This window comes from Callorhinus ursinus, unplaced genomic scaffold (genome assembly GCF_003265705.2).
Source record: "Callorhinus ursinus isolate GAN/ISIS: 27379988/994484 unplaced genomic scaffold, GSC_fseal_2.0 scaffold22, whole genome shotgun sequence".
NCBI classification, from domain to species: Eukaryota; Metazoa; Chordata; class Mammalia; order Carnivora; family Otariidae; genus Callorhinus; species Callorhinus ursinus.
This window is the reverse complement of record NW_027397084.1, coordinates 12247003-12273849: the sequence shown is the minus strand read 5'-3', so window position 1 is coordinate 12273849 and position 26847 is coordinate 12247003. Positions and strand designations below refer to the sequence as shown.

Here is a 26847-nt window from a genome sequence, read left to right as displayed (position 1 = left end):
GAGTGGCATGATATATTCCAAGTGCTGAAAGAAAAAAACCTACAACCAAGAATTCTCCATCCAGCTAGGCTATCATTCAGATTAGATAGATAAAGAGTTTCCCAGATGAACAAAAGTTAAAAGGAATTCATCATGACTAAACCAGCCTTAGAAGAAATGACAAAGGGACTCTGAGTGGAAAGGAAAAACCATAAATAGGAGTAAGAAAAGTTGGAAACACAAAAGTAGTAAAATGAAGTATATCTATAAAAATCAGACAAGGGATTCACAGAATAAAAGCATACAAAGTATGATGCCATAAACCTAAAATCTGTGTGTTGGGGGGGAGAAGAGGAGGAGTAATAATAAAATAAACCATTTTAGAATGGGTGCAAACTTAAGCCTCTGTCAAATTAATACAGACTGCTATATGTATAAGAATCCTAATGGATTCTATATAACCACAAATCAAAAACTGGTAATAGATATGAAAAATAAATAAAGAGAAGGGAATCCAAGTATATCACTAAAGAAAATTAGCAAACTATGAGAGAAAAGAACAAGGGAAGAAAGGAACAGATAAGAACTACAAAAACAACCATAAAACAAGTAACAAATGGCAATGAGTACATACCTATCAATAATTATTTTGAATGAAAATGGACTAAACACTCCAATCAAAAGACATAGGATGATGGAGTGGATAAAAAAGCAAGACCCATCAATATGCTTCCTACAAGAGACTCATTTTATACCTAAAGATACATAGGGATTGAAAGTGAAGGGATGCAAAAGCATTTATCATGCAAATGGAAGTGAAGAAAGCTGGAGTAGCAATACTTACATCAGACAAAATAGACATTAAAACAAAGACTGTAACAAGAGACAAAGAGGGACATTATAGAGCCATAAAAGGAACAAACAAGATATATAATTGTAAATATTTATGCACCCAACATGGGAGCACCCAAATACATAAAACAGCTAATAACAAACATAAAGGAAGTAAACAGTAGTAATACAACAATAGTAGGGGACTTTAACATCCCACTTACATCAATGGACAGATCATCCAAACAGAAAAACAACAAAGAAACAGTGGCTTCAAATGATACATTGGACCAAATGGATCTAACAGATAAATTCAGAACACTCCATCTTAAAACAGCAGAATAGATATTCTTTTCAAGTGCACATGGAACATGCTCCAGAGTAGATCACTAATACGCCACAAAACCAGTCCCCACAAATTCAAAAAGATCTAAGTCATACAATGCATCTTTTCTGACCACAACACTATGAAATGAGAAATCAACCACAAGAAAAAGTCTGTAAGACAACAAATACATGGAGGTTAAATAACATGTTACTAAACAATGAATGGGTCAACCAAGAAATCAAAGAGAAAATTAAAAAACACGTGGAAACAAATGAAAATGAAAAAACAATGGTTCAAAATCTGCAGGCTGTGGCAAAAGCTGTTCTAAGAGGGAACTTTGTAGCAATACAAGCCAACCTCAAGAAGCAAGAAAAATCTCAAATAAACAACCTAACCTTATACATAAAAGAGCTAGAAAAATAAGAGCAAACCCCAAAACAGAAGGAAGGAGATAATAAGGATTAGAATAGAAATAAATGAAAGAGAAACTAATAAATGAAATAGAATACAATTAGGAATTCTTTTAAAGGATCAACAAAATTGATAAACCTTTAGCTGGACACATACAAAAAAAGTGAGAACACAAATAAAAATCACAAATGAAAGAGATGAAATAAAAACAACCACCACAGAAATACAATTTTAAGAGATTATTATGAGAAATTATTTGCCAATAAATTGAACAACCTACAAGCAATGAATAAAATTCCTAGAAATGGATAAAATTCCAGAACTAAATCAGGAAGAAATAGAAAATTTGAACAGACCAATTACTGGCAATGAAATTGAATCAGTAACTTAAAAACTCCCACAACCAAAAGTCCAGGATCAGATGGCTTCACAGGTGAATTTTACCCAAACTTTTAAAGTAGAGTTAATACCTATTCTTCTCAGGGCACCTGGCTGGCTCAGTCCATAGAGCATGCAACCTTTGATCTCAGGGCTGTCAGTTCAAGCTCTATGTTGGACGTGGAGCCTACTTAAAAAACAAACAAACAAACAAACAAAAATCCTATTTTTCTCAAACTAGCCAAAAAAATATAAGAAGGAAACCTTCCAAATTCATTCTATGAGACCAACATTACCCTGATACTGAAATCAGATAAAGACACTACAAGAAAAGAGAACTATAGGCCAATATTTCTGATGAACATGGATGCAAAAATCCTCAACAAAACATTAGCAAACCAAATCCAACAATACGTTAAAAAATCATTCACCATAAGCAAGTGGAATTTATTCTTGGGATGCAAGAGTGGTTCCATATTCACAAATCAACCAACATGATATATCATGTTGGATATATCATATCCAACAAGAGAAAGGATAAAAACCATATGATCATTTCAATAGATGCAGAAAAAGCATTTGACATAGTATGCCATCCATTCATGATTAAAATCCTCAACAAAGTAGGTTTAGAGGGAACATACTTCAACATACTAAAGGCCATATATGAAAAACCCACAGCCAACATCATACTTGATGGTGAAAACCTGAGAGCTTTTCCCCTAATGTCAGGAACAAGACAAGGATGTCCACTCATAGCACTTTTATTCAACCTAGTACTGGAAGTCCTAGCAATAACACAACAAAAAGAAAGGCATCCAAATCGGTAAGGAAGAAGTAAAACTTTCACTATTTGCATATCACATGATACTCTATGTAGAAAACCCTAAAGACTCAGCAAAAAATACTACTAAAACAAATGAATTCTGGAAGGTTGCAGGATACAAAATCTATATACAGAAATAAGTTGCATTTCTATACACTAATAATGAAGTAGCAGAAAGTAGTTATATTTACAATTGTAACTAAAATAATAAAATACCTAGGAATAAACTTAACCAAGGAGGTGAAAATCCTGTACTCTGAAAACTATAAAACACTGATGCAAGAAATTGAGATGACCCAAAGAAATGGAAATATATTCTATGCTCATGTTGGGAGAACAAATATTGTTTAAATGTCATTGCTACCCAAAGCAATCAAACCTCAAGAAGCAAGAAAAATCTCAAATAAACAACCTAACCTTATACATAAAAGAGCTAGAAAAATAAGAGCAAACCCCAAAACAGAAGGAAGGAGATGTAATGTAATCCCTATCAAAATACCAAGAGCATTTTTCACAGAACTAGAGCAAAGAATCTTAAAATTTCGTGGAACCACAAAAGACACTGAATATCCAAAGCAATATTGAAAAAGAAAACAAAACTGGAAGTATCACAATCTCAGATGTCAAGATATATTACAAAGCTACAGTGATCAAAAATAGTGTGGCACTGGCACAAAAATAGACACATAGATCAATAGAACAGGATAGAGAGCCTAGAAATAAACCCACAATTACATAATTAATTAATCTTCAACAAAGGAGGCAAGAATATGCAGTGGTAAAAAGACAGCATTTTCAACAAATGGTGTTTGTTAAACAGGACAGCTACATGCAAAAGAATGAAAATGGACACTTTCTAATACCTACAAGAAAATAGCTCAAGTGTATTAGTGACCTAAATATGAGACCTGAAGCCCTAAAAATCCTAGGAGAGAGCACAGGCACTCATTTCTCTGACATCGGCCATAGCAACATTTTTCTAGAAATGTCTCCTGAGACAAGGGAAACAAAAGCAAAAATGAACTATTGGGACCACAGCAAAATAAAAAGCTTCTGCACAACAAAAGAAAGAATCAACAAAACTGAAAGATAGCCTATGTAATAGGAGATGATATTTGAAAATGACATATCTGATAGTGGATTAGGATTCAAAATGTATAAAGAACTTATACAACTCAACAACAACAAAATCCAATTAAAAATGGACAGAAGACATACACAGACATTTCTCTGAAGAAGACATCCGGTTGGCCAACAGCCACATGAAAATATGCTCAACATCACTCATCATCAGGGAAATGCAAATGAGAACCATAATGAGATACTACCGCACACCTGTCAGAATGGCTACAATCAAAACCACAAGAAACAAGCAGTGGCCAGGATGTGGAGAAAAAGGAACCCTCGTGCACTGCTGGTGGGAATGCAAAGTGGTACAGCCAATGTGGAAGATAGTATGGAGGTTCCTCAAAAAATTAAAAATAAAATTACCATATGATCCAGTAATTCTGCTACTGGATATTTACCCAGAGAAAATGAAAACACTAAATGGAAAAGATACATGCACCCTTTTGTTTGCATTGCAGCATTATTTATAATAGCCAAAATATGGAAGCAACCCAAAAGTCCATTGATAGATGGATAAAGAAGAGGTGATACACACACACACACACACACACACACACACACACACACACACATCAAAATAGTACTCAGGTATAAAAAAGAATGAAATCTTGCCATTTGCAACAACATGGAAGGATCTAGAGGGTATAATGATAAGTGAAATAAGTCAGGGAAAAACTAACACCATGTGATTTCACTCATGTGGAATTTAAGAAACAAAACAAAGAAAAAAAAGAGACAAAAAAAAACAGACTCTTAAATATAGTGAACAAACTGGTGGTTACCAGAGGGGAGGTGGGTGGAGGGATGGGTGAAATAGGTGATGGGGATTAAGAGTACACTTGTCATATGAGCCACTGTGGAAATAGTATGTATAGAATTGAGTAATGTCTAGAATCGTAGAATCACTATATTTGCTCACCCAAAACTAATATAACACTGCACATTAATCATTCTGGAGTTTAAAAAAAAATGGAGAGGAAAAGAAATACAAAATTATACACCCCTTTGATTGGCAGGGCCACTGCACTTGACCCACGAACTTGTCCTGTATACAGGCACCAGCTGAGAGTGGAGCTGAACTGCCCGCACCTGTGCAGAGGGGCCATCTTTCTCTAACTCACATATGGGCTGCGAAGGCACTCTAGATTGATGTCATCACAAAGTTAATGTCTTAGAGTCTCAACTGGGTCCTTTACCTACCTCCCATTTTTTGTTGGTTGGTTGGTGGTTTTTTTTTTTTTCTTTTGTTTTGACCTCAGCTTCCCATTCTGCTCTGAACAACAGCTCTTCCAAAAGTTAACACTCTCCACAAACGCTGCTCTCACTACTTCCTTCACTGTGCTCAAGAGATAACCTAGTTGCACTTTCTCCAAGGAAAAACGGAGATTACCAGGAAAATCTATTATTTTCTAGATCCATTCTTATTCCTTCTCCTCCCTTCTAAGAAAAAAGGATGACTTTTCATTTTTTAAAAGGTAAAATTTCACTCTACACTCTGAGTCACAACAGCTCTTGCCTTCTGAGGAATCTTATTTCGTCAGTTATCCCCCATGTGCTATGTATACATCCTTTTTCCTTTTTATTAGCTGTCTCATTTGTCTCATAAATATAAAGCAAAATCCTTCAAATCTTTAAAAACAGAGCAATAAATGTCATGTAGTAGATTATAAAAAATGCCCCAAATTCTCTTTTCATAAAAAAGGCAAAGTCCTTTTCCTCACCACTCCATCTCAACTGGCCTTATGACTCGGTTTGACCAGTGAGACTTTAGCAAATATGAGCCAAGAAGCAGTGGCTTGAAAGCCTTGGAGCTTACCAGTTCGCTGAGTGCAGAACAGCACCATGACGGGAACGCACCCAGGCTAGTCCACAAGACCACATCTCAAGCAACAAGCTACCAGCTGACCCAGCAGCCAATTACAGACAAGGAAGTGAACCACAGCAAAGATTAGCTGACCCTGCCCCAGATATGCAGAACCACCCACCTAAACACAGCCAAATTACTGACCTGCAGATACTTGAGCTAAATAAATGCTCACTGTTTGAAAAAACTACATTTTGGCATGGCTTGTTATGCAGCAAAAGCTGACTGATAAAAATACACACACACAGGTGCACCAAGATTTTTGTGGATCCTGTGTATTCCTTAATTTCAGACCCATGCGTTTTCTTCTTAGTGACATCTGTACCATACAATCATGGGATTGATTTCCTTACTTCTGGCAGCCAACACACTTAAAGACACTTCCCAAAGAATCCCACCCTTTCATAATCCCCTCCTCTTGCGTATGGGTGGAATCCATGACTTGCTTCTAATAGAACCTGGCAAAGCTGAAGGCATTTTGCAGATGTAATTAAAGTCCCTGGCCAGGTGACTTTAAATTAATCAACATATTATCCTGTGTAGGCATGACCTAATTAAGTGAGCTTTTTAAAAGAGGGCCAAAAGGTTAGAGATTTCAGTATCGGAGATTTTCTTTCTCTGCTGCCAGCTTTAAAAAGCAATTCTACAGCCTCAGGGAAATGAATTCTGCCAATAACAGGAGGGAGCTCAGGAGCAGATCCTTCCTAGTGCAGGACCTCCGGATGAGGGTGTAACCTGACACATTAACTTCAAACTCAGGAGGCCCTGAGCAAAGAACCAGTTCAGCTGGGCATAGACTTCTGATCTACAGAAACCTAGAAAAAATAGATAGGTGGTTTTTTAAAGCCACTAAACTTATGATCATCTGTTATGCAGCAGTAGAAAAACGAATACACTTCCCACTGACTTCTTAACAGCTCATTCTCCCTGGTCTTCCACAGTAACTGTTTTCACCAATGTCTACAGTGATTTATATTTTCCTAAGCCCAACAGGCACTTGGATGCCTTATCTTTTCTGATTTCTCCATAGAAGCTGATTTCCGATCTCTCCCTCCTTTTTAGAACTGTTTGATCTGTGGCTTCTATTTTATCACTCTCTCCTACTTTATTTCCTATCTTCTGATGAGTCCTTTTCACATCCTTGTCTTCTTCCACCCCCTTCTTCTATGTTGGTACTTCCCTGGCTGTTCACACTGTCTGAAATGCCCAAGCCCCAGTAATCTGCCAAGAAAACTTGTGCTCATTGTTTACATCTCAGCCACCTACAGCGTAACCCTTCCTGATGGTCTGGGCTGATCTAGGCATCCTCCCCCTCAACTTGCCCTTGTTCTTAGAACGTGTTCCCTTTCATTCTCATTGTTTTCAGGTGCATCTTTTTCAAGTTCCTTAAAGGCAGGTATTATGTCTTTTACCGTTAATTCCCTTACTCTGCAGTGCCTGGCATGTTACCGTCACGCAGGAACGAAGAAACAGAGGGTCTAGTGGATCTAGGAGCAAAAGAACAGAGTTCAGGGACATAGCATCTCCTTGAAGAGAGCCTCAGCACCTCCCTCAGCAGCTGTCCCCTCTTGTTCTGCTCTAGACTCTGGATAGCGAAGAGGAGCACGGAAAGAGGACAGTAACTCTGATTTCCATTCAGTCTTTACCTCGCCAACAAGAAAAAAAAAATTAAGCTCTGACATCAACAAGTCAGGAGACCCTCCTGTTAAAAGGTTCCATCAGCTTTCTGCTGCAATTGTCACAGCAACTTGATTTTTCCGTAAATGTACCTACTCTGCCCCATGGGCTAATGGCGCAATTGAGTCCTCACCCGGGGGAAACAACATGCTACCACTGAGGGATCTCAGGGATTCTGCCAGCATCAGAGCACACTGAAGCCGGGAGGTATAAGGAAGGTTTCTCTCCAAATAATTTGTTGTAATTTCTTTTCCATGGGTCCATAAAATCTAGGTACTTACTAAATATGCATGCCAGTGTCCCAATTTCCCGGACTTTCATGAAAGAACATCCTTTATTTAACCCCAGCCAGCTATTCTGACCTCATTTTCCGTGTCTTCTCCTCTGTTCTTATACCTAAACTACATTTGAAGCAATATAAAACCTCTCCCTTTGGCGCCTGGGTGGCTCAGTCAGTTGAGCATCTGCCTTTGGCTCAGGTCATGATCTCAGGGTCCAGGGATAGAGCCCCATGTTGGGGTCCCCACTCAGTGAGGAGTCTGTTGGTCCCTCTGCCCCTCCCCCCTGCTCATACTCTCTCTCCCTCTCTCTCTGAGATAAGTAAAATCTTTAAAAAAAATTTTAAATGAAACCTCTCCCTCTTCACAAGTTCCTTCCCCTGTACTTCAAAACATGCTGTCATCTCAAACTTCTTAAATACAGAAAATCATCTGTTGAGAACCTAACATGAGCCAGGCACTGTTCTAGGCACATTTCACATTATTATCTCATTTAATTTTCACAAGGAAGGTTGTATTACCCCATGTTACAAATGAGAAAACTAAGGTTTATGATTTCAAGTAATTACCCAGAGGAGCATGGCCAGTATATTGCCTGTGTCATGCCTGCCTTCCCAAAGCATCTCTCTAATGCGTGGGCTCCTCTCCTTACCACCCACCCATTTCTCAACTTCATCTCTCTCCCTATTACCCTACTCACATTGTTCGCCTTAAGGTCATCAAATGACCTAATTTTGAAATTTAATGAGCTCTGGAGGTCCTACTTATTTGACCTTGTTTTGTATTTTATTTTTCCTTACATTTATAAGATTTTATATTATTTTTATTTACTCTTCCTTGTTTATAGACTACTCTTTTTGTTGAATGTCCCTCCGGCTTTCATTGCATGAAACCCTTCTCTCCAACTTCTTTGGACCCCTCTCTGTCTCTGTCATTGGTTTTTATTCTTTCACAGGCCCTTTACATTTTGCTATTTCCTGGCTTGTACCTTCTACATTCTTTCCATGAGTAAATATCTCCACTCTCATCAACTTAGGTACCAAATATCTCCAGTTTCCCATCCCTCTCCCATGTTCCAGATTCACACTTGCACCTCCTTCCTGGAGAACATCATGCTGTGCCATCAAAGAATCACAAGCTCCACATCAGATATCTTATCTCTTTCTATCACTTCCTGAAACCTATTATTTTCCCCTCAGTTAATGATATCAACATTCATCCAATTTCCCTGGTTAGAAATTTCATCCATCCTTGACTTTTCCCATATAGGTCAATGAACAAATCCAGTTAATTCTACCCTGTAAGTTCTTTTTATTCCCACTGTTCCTGCCCGAGCTACAGGCTTTATCATAGGTCTTTCAGCCAAATTACTCTGTTTGTATGTGAATAATCACCTCTCTTTTAACGCTAATATTATCCCTAGGTAAGACAGTTCTCAGAACTTTACATCAATATTCAAGATGCCAACACTCAAAAACATTACTCTTTCTCGGGGCGCCTGGGTGGCTCAGTCGTTAAGCGTCTGCCTTCGGCTCAGGTCATGATCCCAGGGTCCTGGGATCGAGCCCCACATCGGGCTCTCCGCTCAGCGGGGAGCCTGCTTCTCCCTCTCCCACTCCCCCTGCTTGTGTTCCCTCTCTCGCTGTGTCTCTCTCTGTCAAAAAATAAATAAAATGTTTAAAAAAAAAAAACATTACTCTTTCTTTCTGAATTTTACTTGAGAGGATTTTGATTCAACTGCTTATTTTATCCAGCATTTTTACTTTTGACCTTTAAATTTTTTAATTGTCTAGTGATTTTTTAACATAATGCACTTTTATTTAAATATGCCACTTCAATGAAAGTATTTGGAGTATACACATATTCAACCCAATATTTATATTGACTATGTTCATGATAATATAGTAACCATTGCAGGGAACAAAATGTTTAATAAAAATGGATTTAACATGGACTTTACTTCTAAAGACTTAACAATCTGCTAGGGGAGATAAAGCATGCACTTAAATAGTTATAATACATGCTGAAATAGGATAACTGTCATAAAAGATGTACAGAAAAAAAGCTATCAGAATCATATGGAGGGATAGTTTATTTTGACTCAGAGAACCAAAGCTGACTTCATAAAGGAATCAATGTCTGTGCAGGGATTTCAAAGATGTGAGCTCTTAAATATTTATTCCTTTTACATACCTTATTGAACCTCACCTATATGCCAGATACTGTACTAAGTGCTGGCGACACAGAAATAAATGAGACAGACCTTGACTTAAATTGTTCTCTGTCTAGTGAGGAAGAAAGATAATCTGTTATTACAACAGGGTGAAAAGGAGTTATAACGGAGATTTTCTAAAAAGGCTAAAAAACTATACGGAAGATGGTACAGATGGAGAAGACCTAACTCCTCTTCAAAGGGAATGTCTCCAGAAAGAGGCACCACTTGAACTGAGCTTAGAGGATCGAGTGGCCTAAATAAAAATGGAGATAGGTCTGGGGAAGAAAGAAGTTGTATACACAGAGGAGTCAAGGGCTCAGGGATGGAAAAGTATGAAGTATGTACTTTTGTGGTAGTTCAGCAGAGCTGAAGAAGAGAGGCAGAAGATGTGGATAGAAAATGACATCTAGGCTAGTTTATGGAAAGGTTAAAAGCCAGAGCAGAAACTGAAGGCATCTCTTAGAATAGCTTACTAAATTACGGCTGACTAATAGTGCTAACTTATGGACCATTCTATACATGGATTCATTTTTACCAGGTAGACCAGAAATTCACTTAAATGACTACATTTCTGATTGAAAAGTAGATGGTGTTGGCATTAAGTAATCCAATCAGGGATATTCTTTAGACTTGTTGCTTCTACTACTGACTACATGAAAATTCTCAGAGTGCCTTCTTCGGTTCTCTGGTCATTACTCTGTGGTTGACATTTGTGGTTAACAATTACCGCATTCTTATTTCATCTTATTTTTATTTGATGATGGCCTACTATTCATTACTCAAATGGATTATTATAGGAAATTGAAATAGGAACAATGGCTACTCCCAAACATTTCAAGATCTAGTATTCCCGCATTAGTGGTAACCATCATTTTCAGCCACTGCTAATGAATTAGGTTGAACTCTGAACTCCAAACTTTCATTTGGAGCTTTGATAACATCAACTATAACCTACGGCCATATAACTCTTTTTTGGACAAAAGATTCCACAGTGTGTGTTCAGGCTCTAGTTTACTTCTGTCTATTTAGTCACATAAAAACAAATTAAATGACCAACTCAAGGAAAGAAATCTAACAACTGGGGTAAAAAAATAAAGCAAAAATCCAAAAATTGCTTCATTGAGAATATTTTCTTTGTTTACTTACATTTGTTATTATCACACCTACATGTTCTTCTCCAAGGGGCCACATCAAATTACCCTCCCCTGACTTTGGAAACCCCCATGTCTCCAACTTGGTTATTCCATCATCTTTCCCAAAGCAAGAAAGAAATGTTTAAGCCTATCACTGCTTACTGAGAATATGTTTAATTATATTATTAGAACATTTCCAATAACTAACTGAACATAAATTTTGAGAAGAAATAAATGTTTTAGTTAAGTAGACTGAGGTGGGAGTACCCCAGGAAGAATCTTCTATCACGAAAAAGTGGCCTAAGGACACTGGATGCTTATAGGTGACATAAATTCAGCATCAGGAAGTCAGTGAAGGCTGCAGAAATGAAAACAGGGTGGCACCCTAAATAAGACACCTACTCTACAATTATGCATAGGTCCTAGCAGCACCAAAAGGCCAACTCACCAATAAAATGTTCTCCCAACTACTTTGGGACGCTTGCAAGTGCCTGATCTAGCAGATCCTAAACGGGACATCTTGGTACTAACACAAGCTTTCTCAGGAGAGCTCTGCATCCACTGTCTACTCCCAGAGCCAGGCTCTTCAGTCCTGACATTCTACCTATGCCTTGTCAGAGTCATTTTATCATTTCGTTACAACAAAGAGCCAACCAATGGCAAATTCTTCCTGTTTTTCCCTTCAAAAATCCCTCCCTAACCACTCCCTTTCTTTCCTACCATCACAGAAATGGGTCTTAAATAGGTTTTCCAACTTAAAGGAACTATTGGATTTTGTTGCTAAGTTTTGGGGTGGGAACTTCCCCCCATTTCACTGAGGCAACACCTGGCTAGTGGATTCCAGGATGACAACAGATAATTCTCCTTAAGACACACAGGCAAGAATTTTTTTTTTCTTACACCCTTATTTCCTAGCATATCCTTTTCCTATTCTTTCAGTAGTTTAAAAGTAATGTGCTTGTGTCTAATATCCAACAAATATCTTCCCACAGGATATTTCTCATGTCTGCAGTATACTTCTTGATGCACACAGCTAACCAAGCACTCTCTCCTAAGAAATACCCAGTATCAACCTTTTCCAAGAATTGTTCAAAAGTAAGAGACAACATTCTCTCAGATCCACCCTAGCTGAACATTTTACATTTTCTCTTCAGCCAATTCACAGTACAATTATATAATCTTTTTTGTCTTATGAATTTATTATCTATATTTACTCTGTGATGATTTATGATCTTAGGACTTGGGTTTTTTAATATCTTTTTCTTTGAGAGCTTTGTATGCCTCGAACAGGAAGGCATTTGCAGACAGCCTAGGATAAAGAGTATATAAACTTTTTTTTTTTCCTTATGACAAGAAGAAAAACTTACCTGCCTGTGCTTTTGCTGAGGAGCCATTCCATGAGACATTTCAGGATATGATGGGGCCTGGAGGTCTGTCCCTCGTGTTTTGGGACGCACCACATCAGAGACCAGACTGGAGGAAATTGCTAGAGTTTTGGGCCGAGAAATTGTGGTGCCCATCCCCTCAGGGGGGTCTTGTTCACCTTTTCCACTTGTAGCTTCATCTTCCCCTTCCGAGTCCACAATAAAGACATATTCAGCTTTGAAGAGGTCACTTTGCTGCATTCCTTGAAGTTCGTTTGCTTTAATTCCCCTCGCTTGTGAAATCTTTTCACTGCCCTCTGAAGGATAAATCAATGTCCCTTGGTTTCTCTCCCGTTGGCTCCCAGCATTCAAGATCAAGTACTCATTGGACTCAGACTGCAATTAATGTAGAGACATAAAAGCATTGGCATTGGTTTGACGATGGCTTCCTTTTTCCATGTATACTTAAAAGTTTAACCTGCTTATAATCTCCAAGGACAAGAATTTTTTAAATACATGTAAAATCAGGTGGGCTTAGGAGAGACTGGGTTGAAGTTAACGGTTTACTTTTACCAGCCCACTTGTTTGTCCTGGTTCAAGCCCAAACAATTTAGGGCTCAGAATCAACATCGAGTAAATCCGTTTTCAAATAAATCATGACATAATTCCTTTAAAAGAGATAGAGACAACAATGTTTCCCATGACGAAATTTGTGAAACAAATGGGGGTTGGTCAAGAGTTTAGTTATTGGTCAAGTAAAACCTGTCTATCCTATATCAGCCGGGAGAGAAAGGAAACCCCATTGAAAGTTTCTAAAATAATACAAATCTCTCTAAAATTCTGAGAGGAAAAATAAAATTGGGACAAAACATATGGATATTCAGACAAAACCATCCAAACTAACTGAAAAGAACTCAGGAATAAGACATCAAAAAAAAAGTAGGTATTTTTAGTACAAGGTATTTTTCACTGCTATTTTATTTTGTAATTCTAAATCTTTTCATCCAATTTTCTATGAGTACATAGAGGATTTACAAGACCAGAGTAAGACAGCTTTATCAGGCTACCAAACATCTTTTTCTAAAATGAGAGCAACACTGTACACTAAGATTGTGTTTAAAAGACCCAATGTTTATTTTTCTGGTTTTGATAACCACGCTGTGCTTACTATCCTTTTCTTTGCAACATTTCTTTAGGCCTAAAATTACTTCAGAATAAAAAGTTAAAGAAGACACTAAGGAGACCAAAATAAACTGAATTTCAACCACAGTGGTAAATGTAACATGGGCTATTTTGTGCATACATGTTGTGTGTGTGTGAAAATAGAGGTCAAACCACTGATAATATATAACTAACCTACGGAGATGATTTTATATACCCATTGCACATTTTTCAGCTGATGATGATTTACTCGAGATAAAACACAAACTTCCAATTAGGATTTCTTGGACAATGGCCATTTCACATTTTAAATTACAATACCAAATGGTAACAAAAACCTAAATTGGAAAGAAGTTTAAATTAAAAATAACAGGATTCCAAGACATTGCTTATTAAAAGGTGACAAAAATTGAACTAGTTTTTGAAAACATTATTAATGATCTAAAATAAATCCCTTCCCCTGTACTATTCCTTATATTCCACATATGAGTGAAACCATATGATAATTGTCTTTCTCTGCTTGACTGAAAAAAATATTCTGCACAGATTTGTCTATTCTCTAGAATTTATTTATTAAGTCATTGATTTATATCAGAAAAAAATAAAATAAAATAAAAACTCCCTTCTCCCATAGCCCATCACTCTCTATTCCTTTACTCTAATGTATTTTTTTACAACTTTATCGCTATCTGAGATTTTATTATATACTTTTCACTTTTTTTATTGTCTGTCTTCCCAAGAATGACTTATATGAGGTTGGCTTTATTCATTCAGAACATAGCACCAAGCACATAGTGTATTCAGTAAGTAGTGGTTGAATATATAAATGATCAAGGGATTATTTACCCTGTTCTATTATAATATTGAACTATTTAAAAAATAGGAAGAAAAATCTTGAATATTTTAAATACGTAGTTGTGTGTGATCATTGCAATCAGCAAATAAATATCAACCTCTTAGGAAGCTCTGGAGGTTTGCAACCAAGATGAATTCATACATCCACAGTCTCATGCGCTCATAGCACCTATCCAAAGCATCCCATAAATATACTACATAGAGTGGAGTACTGTTAGAGAAAAACTTCACAGAAATTCCTCTTGTAGCATTTAAGATCTCCCCCAAATAATTTGACCTCAATAGTCTTTGAAATAAGGTAGTAGCATCTGAAAGATTTTCAGTAGATCTGAAAAATCTCAGATCACAGATATATTACAACTTTCTGGATAAGATGTTTTCATACAGACAAGGTGAATCAGATAAATAACCCCCTTTTAGTGGTTCAAGAATGCCACAAAATCCCCCAGTCACATTTTATTCATAATCAGACAATACTAGAATACATTTTAAAGAGAAATGTCATTATTTCTCATTATACTCAAAATGTCATTATTCTAATGCAAGTCATTTTCAGGGTTTTTTTAAAGTTTGTTTTAATTTCATTGCCAGTCTTGGTCTCATTTTAGATAAGCATAATCAGCATATAAATATAATTTTATAACCAATTTTGTCTCTTACTGTTATAAAGTTAACATTTTCCATGGAATTACATAATCACTATAATTATAACTTTATGAAAATGATGTATTATCACACTTAAATTTTTTCTGATTGGTAGCTATTAGGCTATTTTTATTTTTCCCTGTTTTCCTACATAACATTTTTCTGCTTTTGTACTATTTCCTTGGAATACATTTCCAAGAGTTAGATTACTGAAAGGTTATGAACAGTTTTATGATTGTGGATAAGGGTTTTCCAACAAAATTGTACAAATTCACAAAGCTAGCTGCGAAGTGTGAGCATGTCAGTATCTTCACAACTACCCCAGCACTGGATATTGCACTTTTAAATTTTGCTAATTTATTGCATGTAAAACAACAATGCCTCACTCTTTTATCCTGTATTTTCGGTCAAGAAATTGACAGAAATTCAAACTTTTCAAGAAATTTTGTTTTTATTATTTTAAGACGTATTTGGGAAAAGAGGAAGTGACAGGAGGCAGAATGTGTCACATGAATAGCAAAGAATAGGATGTCAACTCAGAAGAGTTGAGAATAGTGTATTAAAGAGAAGGAGGGTCTGATAATGTTTGGGCTTCCATTATGCAGTTATATTTTTAGTCAAGCTTAGATTTCACAGTCATCTCACTTTATGCAAAGGAAAGAAACATTCATACAAATTTCCAAGTCATTCTTAAGGACAATTTAATGTTTAATATAAAATTGCTTAACACAAAGAAAGAACAAAAATAATCCTACCCTATTTACGGTTTCTGGATTCTTATCACTTGGTTCCTCAGGAATTTTAACAAGGAATTTAGAGGCGTCAGCCAACTTAGAGTGGGTTGGTAGTCTTCTGACAGTGGGGACAAATGTGAAGATCAGAGGTTTGGCTTCAGAATCACCAGAGGAGACCTATGAGACATGGAATAAATTAGACTTTCAATCTTGTCAAAGGTTTATCTTGACTTTATTTTCTATATACCATGATATTTACCTCATTTATTTTGATAAGTTGACTATTAACCTGTGATCATGTGTATGGTTGCCAAAGAAAAGAGCTATAAAAATAGTGATAGTGGATCAGATCCCTTTTTTAAATTACTCCATTTATCGGAAAAAGCAATACAACCCCAGAAAGATCCTATTGTAGGGTATGGCAACAAAACAGCGGATTGGCTAGTTGGTCTCTTGGAACATTAAAGGGCACCTCTACCTTCATAGGATCATCAAAAACACAGCATCTAGTCTGTTTCAAAATTGACTTTTATTCATTTAACCCTGGGTTAGCAGGTTCAATCTGACTCATAATCATCAAGCATGCAAGAAATTTCCAACATGTATCATTAATGAGAATACTAAAAAATGGATTTAAAATTGAAAGTATGCTTTTTTGGCTATCAGAATACCAATGCCTGTCCTTAAGGATATACTTTCTCTTTCATCCATGCTTTATTCATTCAAGAATGATTATGTTTAGTATTTGTGGTGGGGCAGGCACTCAGGAGCTAGGGATGGCATTGTGAATAGGAAATGGTCAATAGACCACACACAAGAAGAGAAAAGGGTATGCACAGAAGAGAAAGGAAAAGTGATGAGGGGTACCTGCCTACACACCCTGGGAAGCTCTGTAAAAGGCTACATCTGAAATGTAGGTCCCAGTGAAGAGGACAATAAAGATGTCCCAGGCTGAGAGAACAAGATGAGTGAAAGCATGGAAAGGCAGCAGCAGTGAGGTGTGTGGATCAAGCTTAGATCCTGTCGTATTGACAACGGAGAACCATTAGAGCAGTGTAAATTGGGAAGTGATGAAGTCATATTAGAATTCTAGACAAATAATTCTGGTTTTAAAAGACTCATGGCTAGTGACAAGCACAGAAAGCCAAGAGCAAGAGGTTGAGGACTACATGAAAGGGAAAAAGAGAAGAAGGTGCCATAAATTTCTCTTGCAAGAAATTTGGATGAGGAATAAGGAGGGATGTTGAGAGTAGTTAGCGAGGGAAGGAGAGTCAAAGAGCTGCCTGTGTTGGCATGTAATCGGATAGACTTGAACATGTCTGTAGACTGGGGGGAGGGATCAGGAGAGAAGGAAAGCAAAACAATGTCCTGGAAGAAGCTGGCCAAATAAGTTAAGGGAACAGGAGAAGGAACATGGCCTCCTTTGAGTCCAGAGAAAATGAACTAAGATACAGAAAAGCTCATGAATGTGGTGCACTGGGGAGCAGAAAGGTGGAGTGATCAACATGGATGATAAAATCAGCCCCATCTCATCAGAGTAACACTGCCCCTCTGTCACCTCCATGCCTCTGTCACAAGAAATATGATATGCCCTGGCAAGACCCTCGCTCTCCTCTCCCTTTAAGCCGTGCCCCCTTTCTATGCTTTGAACCCCTCAGACTTCACCTTGGCATTCCTTTTAACCCCAGCCATGTCAGCCCCTGTGAGAAACCCAAGCCTCAGAGTCATCCCACAATCCCTGTGTGCTACGCACACCCCTCGTTCTTTTCCCATCCGTGCCCTGTTCCAACACTTGAAGCCTTTCCACCATACACTTTCTGGTATTCAGTCAGCCACCACAAAATCCTCCATGTCCTTAACCTCTTCTCTAACTATCCTAGCTCTAACCAGACCCTGGCTTCCTCTGAAGGGCTTTGTCTCTAAGAAGGTACCTCGGTGGTAGCTGTTTTCTCTCACACTGGGCCTGGAAGTACAAGAGTATCCTTCTCACTCCCCTGTACTGTTTCCAGACCATTCCTCTTTCCTCTTACCTAGAAACTTCCAGATTTGAATCTCCTGTCATTTTAGTCTATACTCTTCACTGTCATCTGCCCACACCCAAATGAAGCCTTCTTTCTTTGAAGATTTAGTTCCTGGCTCAATTCCACTCTCTTTAATGCTATGCTTTGTGCAATACCCAACGTCATAGTCCATGGGTAATTTTCCTCATATTGTGTTGGCTGGGCCTCTACTCCTTTTTTGCCACTCAAATCCCTAGCCTCAACCAATACCCACAACCCCTATATAATGTCACCTTTCCATTCTCTGACCACCACTTCTTTTCTTTCCATACCTCCCTCTCATACTCCAACTCCAACATTTCTCAGAATTCACCAGAATGAAAATCTACTGATCCCCCAGCATTATATTGCCCCATATTTCTTTTTTTTAATCAGCCTCAGTGACTGCATTCACCACAGTTACCTCCATACATACTTCTCAAGTGCCTTGCCCTCTCACATCATTCCCTCCCATTTGGGTAAACCACCAGCCTCACTAAATCTAACCTCCTACCTTCTCTACTCCTGCACCACAAAGGTATGTGATTGGAGGAGATCACACAACTATGCTTCCTGGTTTCACTTCAGATTTAAGACTCTGAGCCCAAGCAGGCCCTTCAATCTTGCTCTATAAACATACGATAGCTACATAGCCCATTTACTCTCCCACTTGCCCAGAAAACTCATCCTCTCCTCTTTCTTCAAACCCCCAACATCTTCTTCCATGGCCTTACTCTGAGCTGATGACTTTGTTTCTCATTTCACTGACATAACTGAAGCAATCAGAAAAGAATTTCCAAGGTCCCCATAACCACATCTACTCACCCACCTGCATCTTTGTTCTCTTATGTGGCCTTAAGTCCTGCCACTATGTCCCTACTAAAATCAACTCTCACTTGAATATTTTGCCTTCTACTAACTTTCATTTATTCAACAAGGTGTCATTAAGTGCCTACTAAACACTAAGGCACCACTCTTAAGTGTTGGCGATGTAATGGCGAGCAAAAATCTTTACACTAATGGAATTTACATTCTAGAGGAGGATGTGGTAAACAAAATGAGTATGTAAACTATATAGTACTTATATAGTTATACGTTATGAAGACTGGCTATAAGGTTATTGCAATGACCCATGGGAGAGAAACGATAGGTTGAACTTGGGTTGCTATGGTAACCACAATAAGTGCTAAGATTCTGGCTATATATTTTTTAAGATTTTATTTATTTATTTTTGCGGGAGAGAGAGAAAGACAAGTGGGGGAGAGGGGCAGAGGGAGAAGCAGACTCCCCGCTGAGCAGGGTGCCTGATGCAGGACTCGATCCCAGGACGCTGGCATCATGACCTAAGCCAAAGGCAGATGTTTAACCAACTGAGACACCCAGGCGCCTCAGATTCTGGCTATATTTTAAAGGAAAACTTAGAATTTGCTTAAAAATTAAATGTGGGATATGAGATAGATAAGAATCAAGACGAATACAAAATTATTGACCTGAATAAGTGCAAGAAATGAGATTTTATTTACTAAAACAGGGGAAAAAAAAACAGGTGAAGCTAGTTTGAGAATAAAGATCAAATTTGATATGCCAAATATACACCCAAATGGAAATGTGGGTATGGTAGTCAAGTTTAGTCTGTCCTTAAGATAAAATTATTAGGGTTGTTAACTTATATGTGGTATTTAAAACCACAAGATCAGATGAGATCACCAAGGGAGTAAGCACAAATAAGAAACAAAGAGGTCCAAGTTTGAACCCTCCAGACTTGGAACATTAAGTGATCCAATAGCTAAGAAAGAACTAGCAAAGGTGACATGGGATTTTAAGGAAAATAAAAAAATCTGGAATGTCATTGACATCAATAGGAAAGATGCCTGACTATAAACAAAAGGATTGACAGGCTATGCTGAGGGCCCATGAATTTGTTGTAATGAAGCCAATTTGCTTGGCCGGTTGATATTCCCTCCAGAGATATTCAAACAGCCTCTCACAGGAACAGAGAAAGTCAACTGTAGCACTTACAGAGCTGGTGTTTGGAAATTGGAAAGGAAGTTGAGGAAATCGAGGGCCCCGGTGAGAGTAGAGCAAATGACCAAAATGGAGTGGAGTTTGGACAGGTCCAGGAGAGGGACCCTCAGAGTCAAGGGACCAGTGGTCTCTGAGGCTCAGAGAACAGATCTGATAGCATGGTGAGTGTCTGGGAGAATGGCTTGAGAGTGTAAGATTTAGAGGTATAGTAATTCAATGTAATCTAGGCTTTGGCCTGGAGACTGAGTATCTGAGAAGAAAAAACAGAAAAGGCTCTGAGCTTGTGAAGCTCAAGCAACTGTGAGGCAAGAAGGTTGACAAGGTCGGCCTGGTGAAAACGAAAGTCACACTAACCACAAAACTGTACTGGAGAGAGAGACAGATAGCATGGGGCAAAATATGAGCCTGGGGTCAGGAGGTACCTGGAGCAGGCTGCCTGGGACACTAGATTAGTAATCAGATATTTTCTTTTTTTTTTTTTTTTAAGATTTTATTTATTTATTTGAGAGAGAGAGAGAATGAGAGAGAGAGAGCACGAGAGGGAGGGGGGTCAGAGGGAGAAGCAGACTCCCCACTGAGCAGGGAGCCCGATGTGGGACTCGATCCCAGGACTCCAGGATCATGACCTGAGCCGAAGGCAGTCGCTTAACCAACTGAGCCACCCAGGCACCCCAGTAATCAGATATTTTCTTTGTGAGCATGTAATCAAACAAAGAGAACTGGATATCGTTATAGGAGATTTCACCCAAGTTACAGGTCTAATGAACTAAATGTAGGCCACTTATTATACAGTAAAACTTTCTGGTAACTAAAAACTGAAAACAGCTATGCCCTCTAGAAACTATGCATATTCCTTAAGGAATATCAAACATATAGGCAAACTCTCCTGAGCCAACTGGCATTTTTTAATATTCTTTTTTTGGTAAGATTTTATTTATTTATGGGGGTGGGGGGAGGAGCAGAGGGAGAGGGACAAGCAGACCCCAGGCTGAGCTCAGAGCCTGACACTGGGGTCCATCTCAGAAGCCTGAGACCATGACCTGAGCTAAAACCAAGGTTCGGACACTTAACCAGCTGCACCACCCAGGTGCCCCTAATACTCTTTTATGTCTTTAAAGATAGTTGTCCTTATTCCCTCATTGCAGTCATGTCAAAATTCCCAGGTTGCAGCTAATCATCAGAAAATAATAAATCAATGCTTTCCTTTGTGGTAAGGAACATTAGATTCCCTTGTGAGATTTGGAAAGCCCATTAGTCTTATCAGCACTAACAATAAAACACACTTACTGGATAGATTATTTCCTAGGAAGGCTTTTTGACATGACTAATCTCATCAATATCATGATAGATGGGGAGTGGTTTTAGCACCAAAATCACTAGAGGTAGTTTGGATAATTCATTGCAGAATTTCATGTGGGCAGGAGATAAAGACAGTCCTTTAGGAGTCAAAAAAGAAGTGAAATTGTGACCTTATCCCCAGGTTTTGTAGGCCTACCCCATGTCCCCACATGATGACTACAAGTCTATTTTAGGTACTACCCCAGTGAAATTTAAATACTGATATATGAAAGGCTTCAGTAAAAGTGCCCCAGGGGTATGAAATACATATAGCCATTATTAACAGGAAGTGGCTTTGCCTTCTAAAACACGCACAATGCTGAAGATTTACTTCTTCCATGGCCTTGCACAATTTGTAAAATGCAATGCCACCTAAATCCCTAAAATACAGATAGATCTCCACTATGCACACCCCGTAAACTATGGACTTTTTAAAGGGTAATAGCTATCATTTTAGTGACTAGAATGGAAAAAAATATAAATGAAAACTGATGCTTCAGTGCATAAGGTGCACTTTTCACACAATGCCCTCAAAGGAATTTCTAAGCATAACCACATGTTGACAACAGAAGCAATAGAAAAGTAAAATAATTTCTTTCTTTGTTATTGTCATATTTTCCTTCAGACACATCCATATCCAACATAAAATGTCTTCTTCCCCAGTGTAGAACAATTTTTTTTTAAGTTTTAGTTGAACCAATACATGATGTCATTCAAGAATAACATAAAAGGGAAAATCTAATAGGACTAAAGACGTATTCATCTTCCTGGGATACTGGGTTGGAGAAAAAGATCAGGGATAAATTCCTGGCTGCACACACGTCCTCAGAAGCACCACCACAAAAAGGGCAATGCTTTGGTATCCACTTTTAGGCTGGGAGTACAGTGTTAGCACGGGGTTCTTTTCATTGCTCCTACCTAGCATCCTCTTACCGAACCAAGGAGTTAGAGAGATTTTTTTTTTTTTTTGTACAGAATTTAGGTTGGAAAAGGATTTGAAATTACACTAGTCACATGATGCAACATTTAGATGAAGAGCCACGTGTTCGCCAGGGTAGATTGCTGAATCCCCTGCTCAGAAAAGAAAAAAAAAATTTTTCTCTTTACTGCATACCGTGGCCAAGTTCCAGTGGAGCCCAGAAATGAATCGCTATGGTGATGAAAAATCATTTTCCACACAAAGCAGAAACAGATGCATGTTAATACCATTGCACTTGTTAAATGCCAGTTTAACACTTTCAGTTGTCAATGCCATTTAAAAACACATCTTAGTTCCTATCCTTGGGAAACTATTTTAATAATTGAAATCAGACCAGAAAAGATTAACATCTCACCCTAACTATGGTTTCAAGCACTCAGAACTCTCTGAGACTGTCCCCCTCTCACTGGACAGCCGAACAATAACTGAAGAAATTGCGTTTCCCCATGCCATGTAGGGTCACTGTTCGTTGCTCAGTTTCCGGGCTGCAATGCCTTCCTGTCTTCTAGTCCCCTAAAAGTTCTCTTCCTTCCCATGGTGACACCCACACTCACAGATGGCCACTAGCCTCCTGTTAAGAAGAGACATCGCAAGGCTTCAGCTTCCACACTATGCCAAGTGCAGTCCCGAGCATTTTCTTGGGTTGGCCAGCAAGCAGTTTGCTTTTCTCTGCTCACCCTTCCACTAACTGTAGATAATAACATTTCATTTTGATATACACTCAAATTTATCTCTACCCAGGCAGCTCTCCCTCAAAGCCCTCTTGCAGCAAACAGTGAAGAGCACAGCCTTTAAAAGTTCTTGAAAGCATTAAAGAAAAACTTCCCTTTACCTGGGGTGTGGTCTGAATGCTCCCTGCTAAGACGCACGAGTTCATTTGGAGGTAACTGTTCCCGCAGTCACTCAGAAGCCCCTGTTCTGGAAGCATTGATTCATCACATAAGGGAGTGAGCAAACCGATGACTGAGGTGGGAAGGGAGCCTCTCACTAAAACAACACAGACTCACACAGAAAAAAAAGAATTCTAAAAAGAGGTAAAGTGGCCTCCTCCCTGAATTGAAGAATTCTGTCAGCTCCCAAGAGTAGATTTATGTGTAGATAATTTTTAGATTTGAGACTTCATGAGAGGTCATGTTGACTGCTGAAATGAAGCCAGGGGAAGTAAAATAAGAAAAAAATAAGAAGAAAGAAAAGAAAAAAAGCCACCTATATGTGTTTGCCCTCTTTTCTTGTCACGCATGTATTCCAATTACATATTCTACGAAAAGAGAGAAGCCAGATTGTGCAGGGACAAGAAGCTGATTGAAAGGCCCGAGCATCTGCCAATCTCAGCAACCAGTTGGTCACACTCACTGAGAACATTTAGAGGTACAAATACGTGCAAACACTGTGCCTAAATAAAGCACTAGAAAACACACAGCAATCATTTCAAAAAATCAATAGCATTATCGGTCTTTGGCATGTAAATGCAAGCAGCAGGAGCATCTGTAGTGACTGAAGTGTTGCTATTAATCACATTAGCTCTAGAATGAAGTTTGGAGTCAAATATTTGTTGAAACAAAATTCCCTTCCGAGGTTCCTGGAAGACAGTGAATGCAGACAAACAAACCTCAAAACTTCACACGTGAAATTGGAGAGTCTTCAGCTTTCAGTGGTTCTAATTTTTTTAAGTATTGATTTTTCTCCAAATCTGTAATATCTATATTTGTGCTTTGGCAATGAAAGATGCTGTGGCCCAAGGGCTGGTTATAGACCAAAGGCTATGGGGAAGGAATGAAGATTTTATTTCGGGGACCTGGATTATACCTCTTAACATTTTCAACCTTATCAAAAGCCAGAATTTGTGGAAACATTACAAGTAAAATAATTGCCAAAAGTGATTCTACTAGCACACTGGCAAAAATTCTTCCAAATAACACAGCACTTTTTGACCTAGAAAATTCTCCAAATTTCTGAATAGAAGTGCTGTTACATCACTAGCCAAATTATATGCCTTCCTCAGGCTATGTGTATTTATGGATACTCAAAAGAAAATCTAACACCCTTTATGGATACTCAAAAGAAAATCTAACACCCTTTATGGATACTCAAAAGAAAATCTAACATCCTCCTGCCCTCAAAGAGCTTACAATCCAATTGAGAATAGAAAACAGATATACAAATAACAGAAATGCAAAGCAAAAAAAGAAAAGAAAGTCCCACACTGGAGTTCTCAAACTTTATGCACAGACCACCTGGAGAGCTTGAGGAGATCTGGGATGGGCGCTCAGATTCTGCATTTCCAACAAGCTCCCCGTTGATGCCCTGCTGCTTGTCCACAGAAACTTTGAGTAGCAAAGACCTGGGGGAGTTATTCAAGTAATTCAAGCAGAAAGTGGCATTGGGACTGCACTTCAAAGGATAGGGGAATGGGGACTTAGGAAGGTGGGATAGAGTAACACTTATTTCAAGCAGAGGTAAAGCCTTCAGTGAAGGCTGCTATCAGAACAGCAGTACTATAACAAGGAGAGTCACAAAGGATGAAACCCTAGAGTTGATCACTCACTGGCTGTGGGACCCAGGGGGATCTCTCAAAGACAGTCCTTTCTCCTGTGAAATGTGGATACAATTGTACTTATCTCACACGGTTCTCGAGAGGATTATGGTAAAATCATGTAACCCCTAGAGATCACATTCATCTCACACAGTTCTAGTGAGTGGCTCCCTAAGGGGAAGCAGCAGTCGAGTCCCTTGTCAATAGTTCGATCTGTTCATTCCAAGTAGACTCAAACGACTATGAAGCTCTTCTCCCATGCTTCATCATGTCCGCCCTCTGGTCTTTTCTCTCGTTCCTTCCCCCAATCAAAGCAGTACTTATGCGTGTTGGCAAGTCAACTTTGGAAGAGGAAATACTTCAGCCCCTATCTTTTGCCCAATTTGAATTCTTCCTTGAGTCATTTTATAACATGAGAACCAATTAAATTAATCCATTATTTTGCTATTTGGCTCTGTGTCTTACTGGCAACTTTTCTCTAATCATTTTCTTTCCCTGGTTTTATTAATAATTGTTGGTGTTGTAGACTATTTGTTATATTGATAGAAGTAATAATTGTTAGTTAAAAAAAAACATAATGGTCATGCATTATAACAGCATGCTTCAGCCATCTGGTTAGTAACTACATATAGCCTCAAAGAGCACATGTATTTAGGACAATTTCTATAGAAACCATCCTCATTTGAATAGAAAATGATGGCACCTGTTCAAAAACAGGCCCCAGTCCTGGATTATGAAGAGCAAGTTAAGTTACTCACACAGGATGGAGGAGTAGGGAGGAAGAAAGTGTCTATCCTCCAATTACAACGACTTTTCCTATCGGTAAGAACATCACCTAGGGTCTGCCCAAGACCCTGAAGGATTTATAAACACAAATCTTTTTTTTCTTCACAGTTTAATGTAGGCATTTATTCAATTAGGCTAAAGCCATCACATAAACATACATGTTTATTTCTCCATCTTTTTATATAAACACAAAGTTTTTAATGATCTCTCTCTCATAAATAACACAGAATGCTCTGTTGAATAATCTTTTTCCAAGAGAAAATAAAATTTGTCAAAGTTTGCAACAATTACAATCCAAATTCTCTTTAAATTTTGACATTATTGATGGCTAAAGTAGGACATCTTACTAAATAGATATTACTGCAGTAACTTCCAGCCAAAAGACTCTTCAGATACTGCTTTTAAAATAAACAATATAAAACAAATAATCTCTCTTCTTGACACAGGAAACAAATTTAAGGGAAAAAATAGATTAGCGCACAAAAGTTTGCCAAGAAACATGTGATTAAACAGATCCAGCTGCCAAGGCTATTCAGATATCCATTTGTCTGTTCCTATACCCTGTATTTGATGAAAGAATGTACTAGAAATCCCATTTATTTGTATCCATAAACATCTGTGGAGTACCAGGCACTATTCTCAGCTATGAGAGACACGAAGACAAAGAAGATTTGGACTTCTTCTCAACATGCATGACAGTTTCATGAAAGAGACACAAGTTACACGGGTCATGAGCGAAGTCAGAGGACAGTGCAAGGTGATGTGCAGAATACAGACGCCATGGGGAAGTGGTTTCAGGCCATTCCCGGGGAGACTGCACTCTTAGCTTCTGCACTCTTAGTTCCTGTTTCTGGTGATCAACACTGGAACACTTACTCTGTTTTTAGCTCTGGTTGGTGTTTTTCCTCTGAACACGGGAATCACCAAGAGTTTGGATCCCTGTCTCTAGGGCAATAGGCGATTCCAGGGATCCTAATCAGGACCATCTCAATTCACAGACTCAGAATTTAGTGTATTAGTGTATTATATTTAAAGTGAATTCTGACCTCTCATCAAAAATATGTGAGACTCCATCACAGCCTAAGTTTGTCCCCATCTTTATCAGGCATCTGTATTGGCCTCAACTGGATTGCTTCTACTCCTGTTACTACTGCACTCATAGATTCTTTCCTCTTTGGGGTTTATACTCCTAGTTAATAGGATACTGGTAACCCTCCTTGATTCAAATACACTAGAAGCTTCAAAGTATTGAGGAAAACATAGCACCTAAGTGAGACTGTGACATAATTAGATAGTCAGGAAAAATAATAAGCCTTGTACATGGCAGAATTTGAAGGGAA

At 38.3% G+C, this 26847-nt stretch overlaps 1 protein-coding gene across 11 annotated transcripts in view; it reads right to left on the bottom strand.

The window, feature by feature from the left end:
• Positions 1-26847, bottom strand: part of MLIP (muscular LMNA interacting protein) — a 252003-nt gene that overhangs the window by 112177 nt on the left and 112979 nt on the right. For 6 of the 11 annotated variants that reach the window (XM_073905111.1, XM_073905112.1, XM_073905119.1 and 3 more), the window contains 2 exons: positions 15829-15984; positions 12416-12808 (listed from right to left, as the gene is read on the bottom strand). In XM_073905111.1, coding sequence (XP_073761212.1) covers positions 12416-12808; positions 15829-15984 — 549 coding nt within the window. Of the gene's footprint in view, positions 1-12415; positions 12809-15828; positions 15985-23020; positions 23117-26847 lie in introns of those variants that run through there. The other 5 variants (XR_012381939.1, XM_073905110.1, XM_073905115.1 and 2 more) reach the window with 3 other exon arrangements.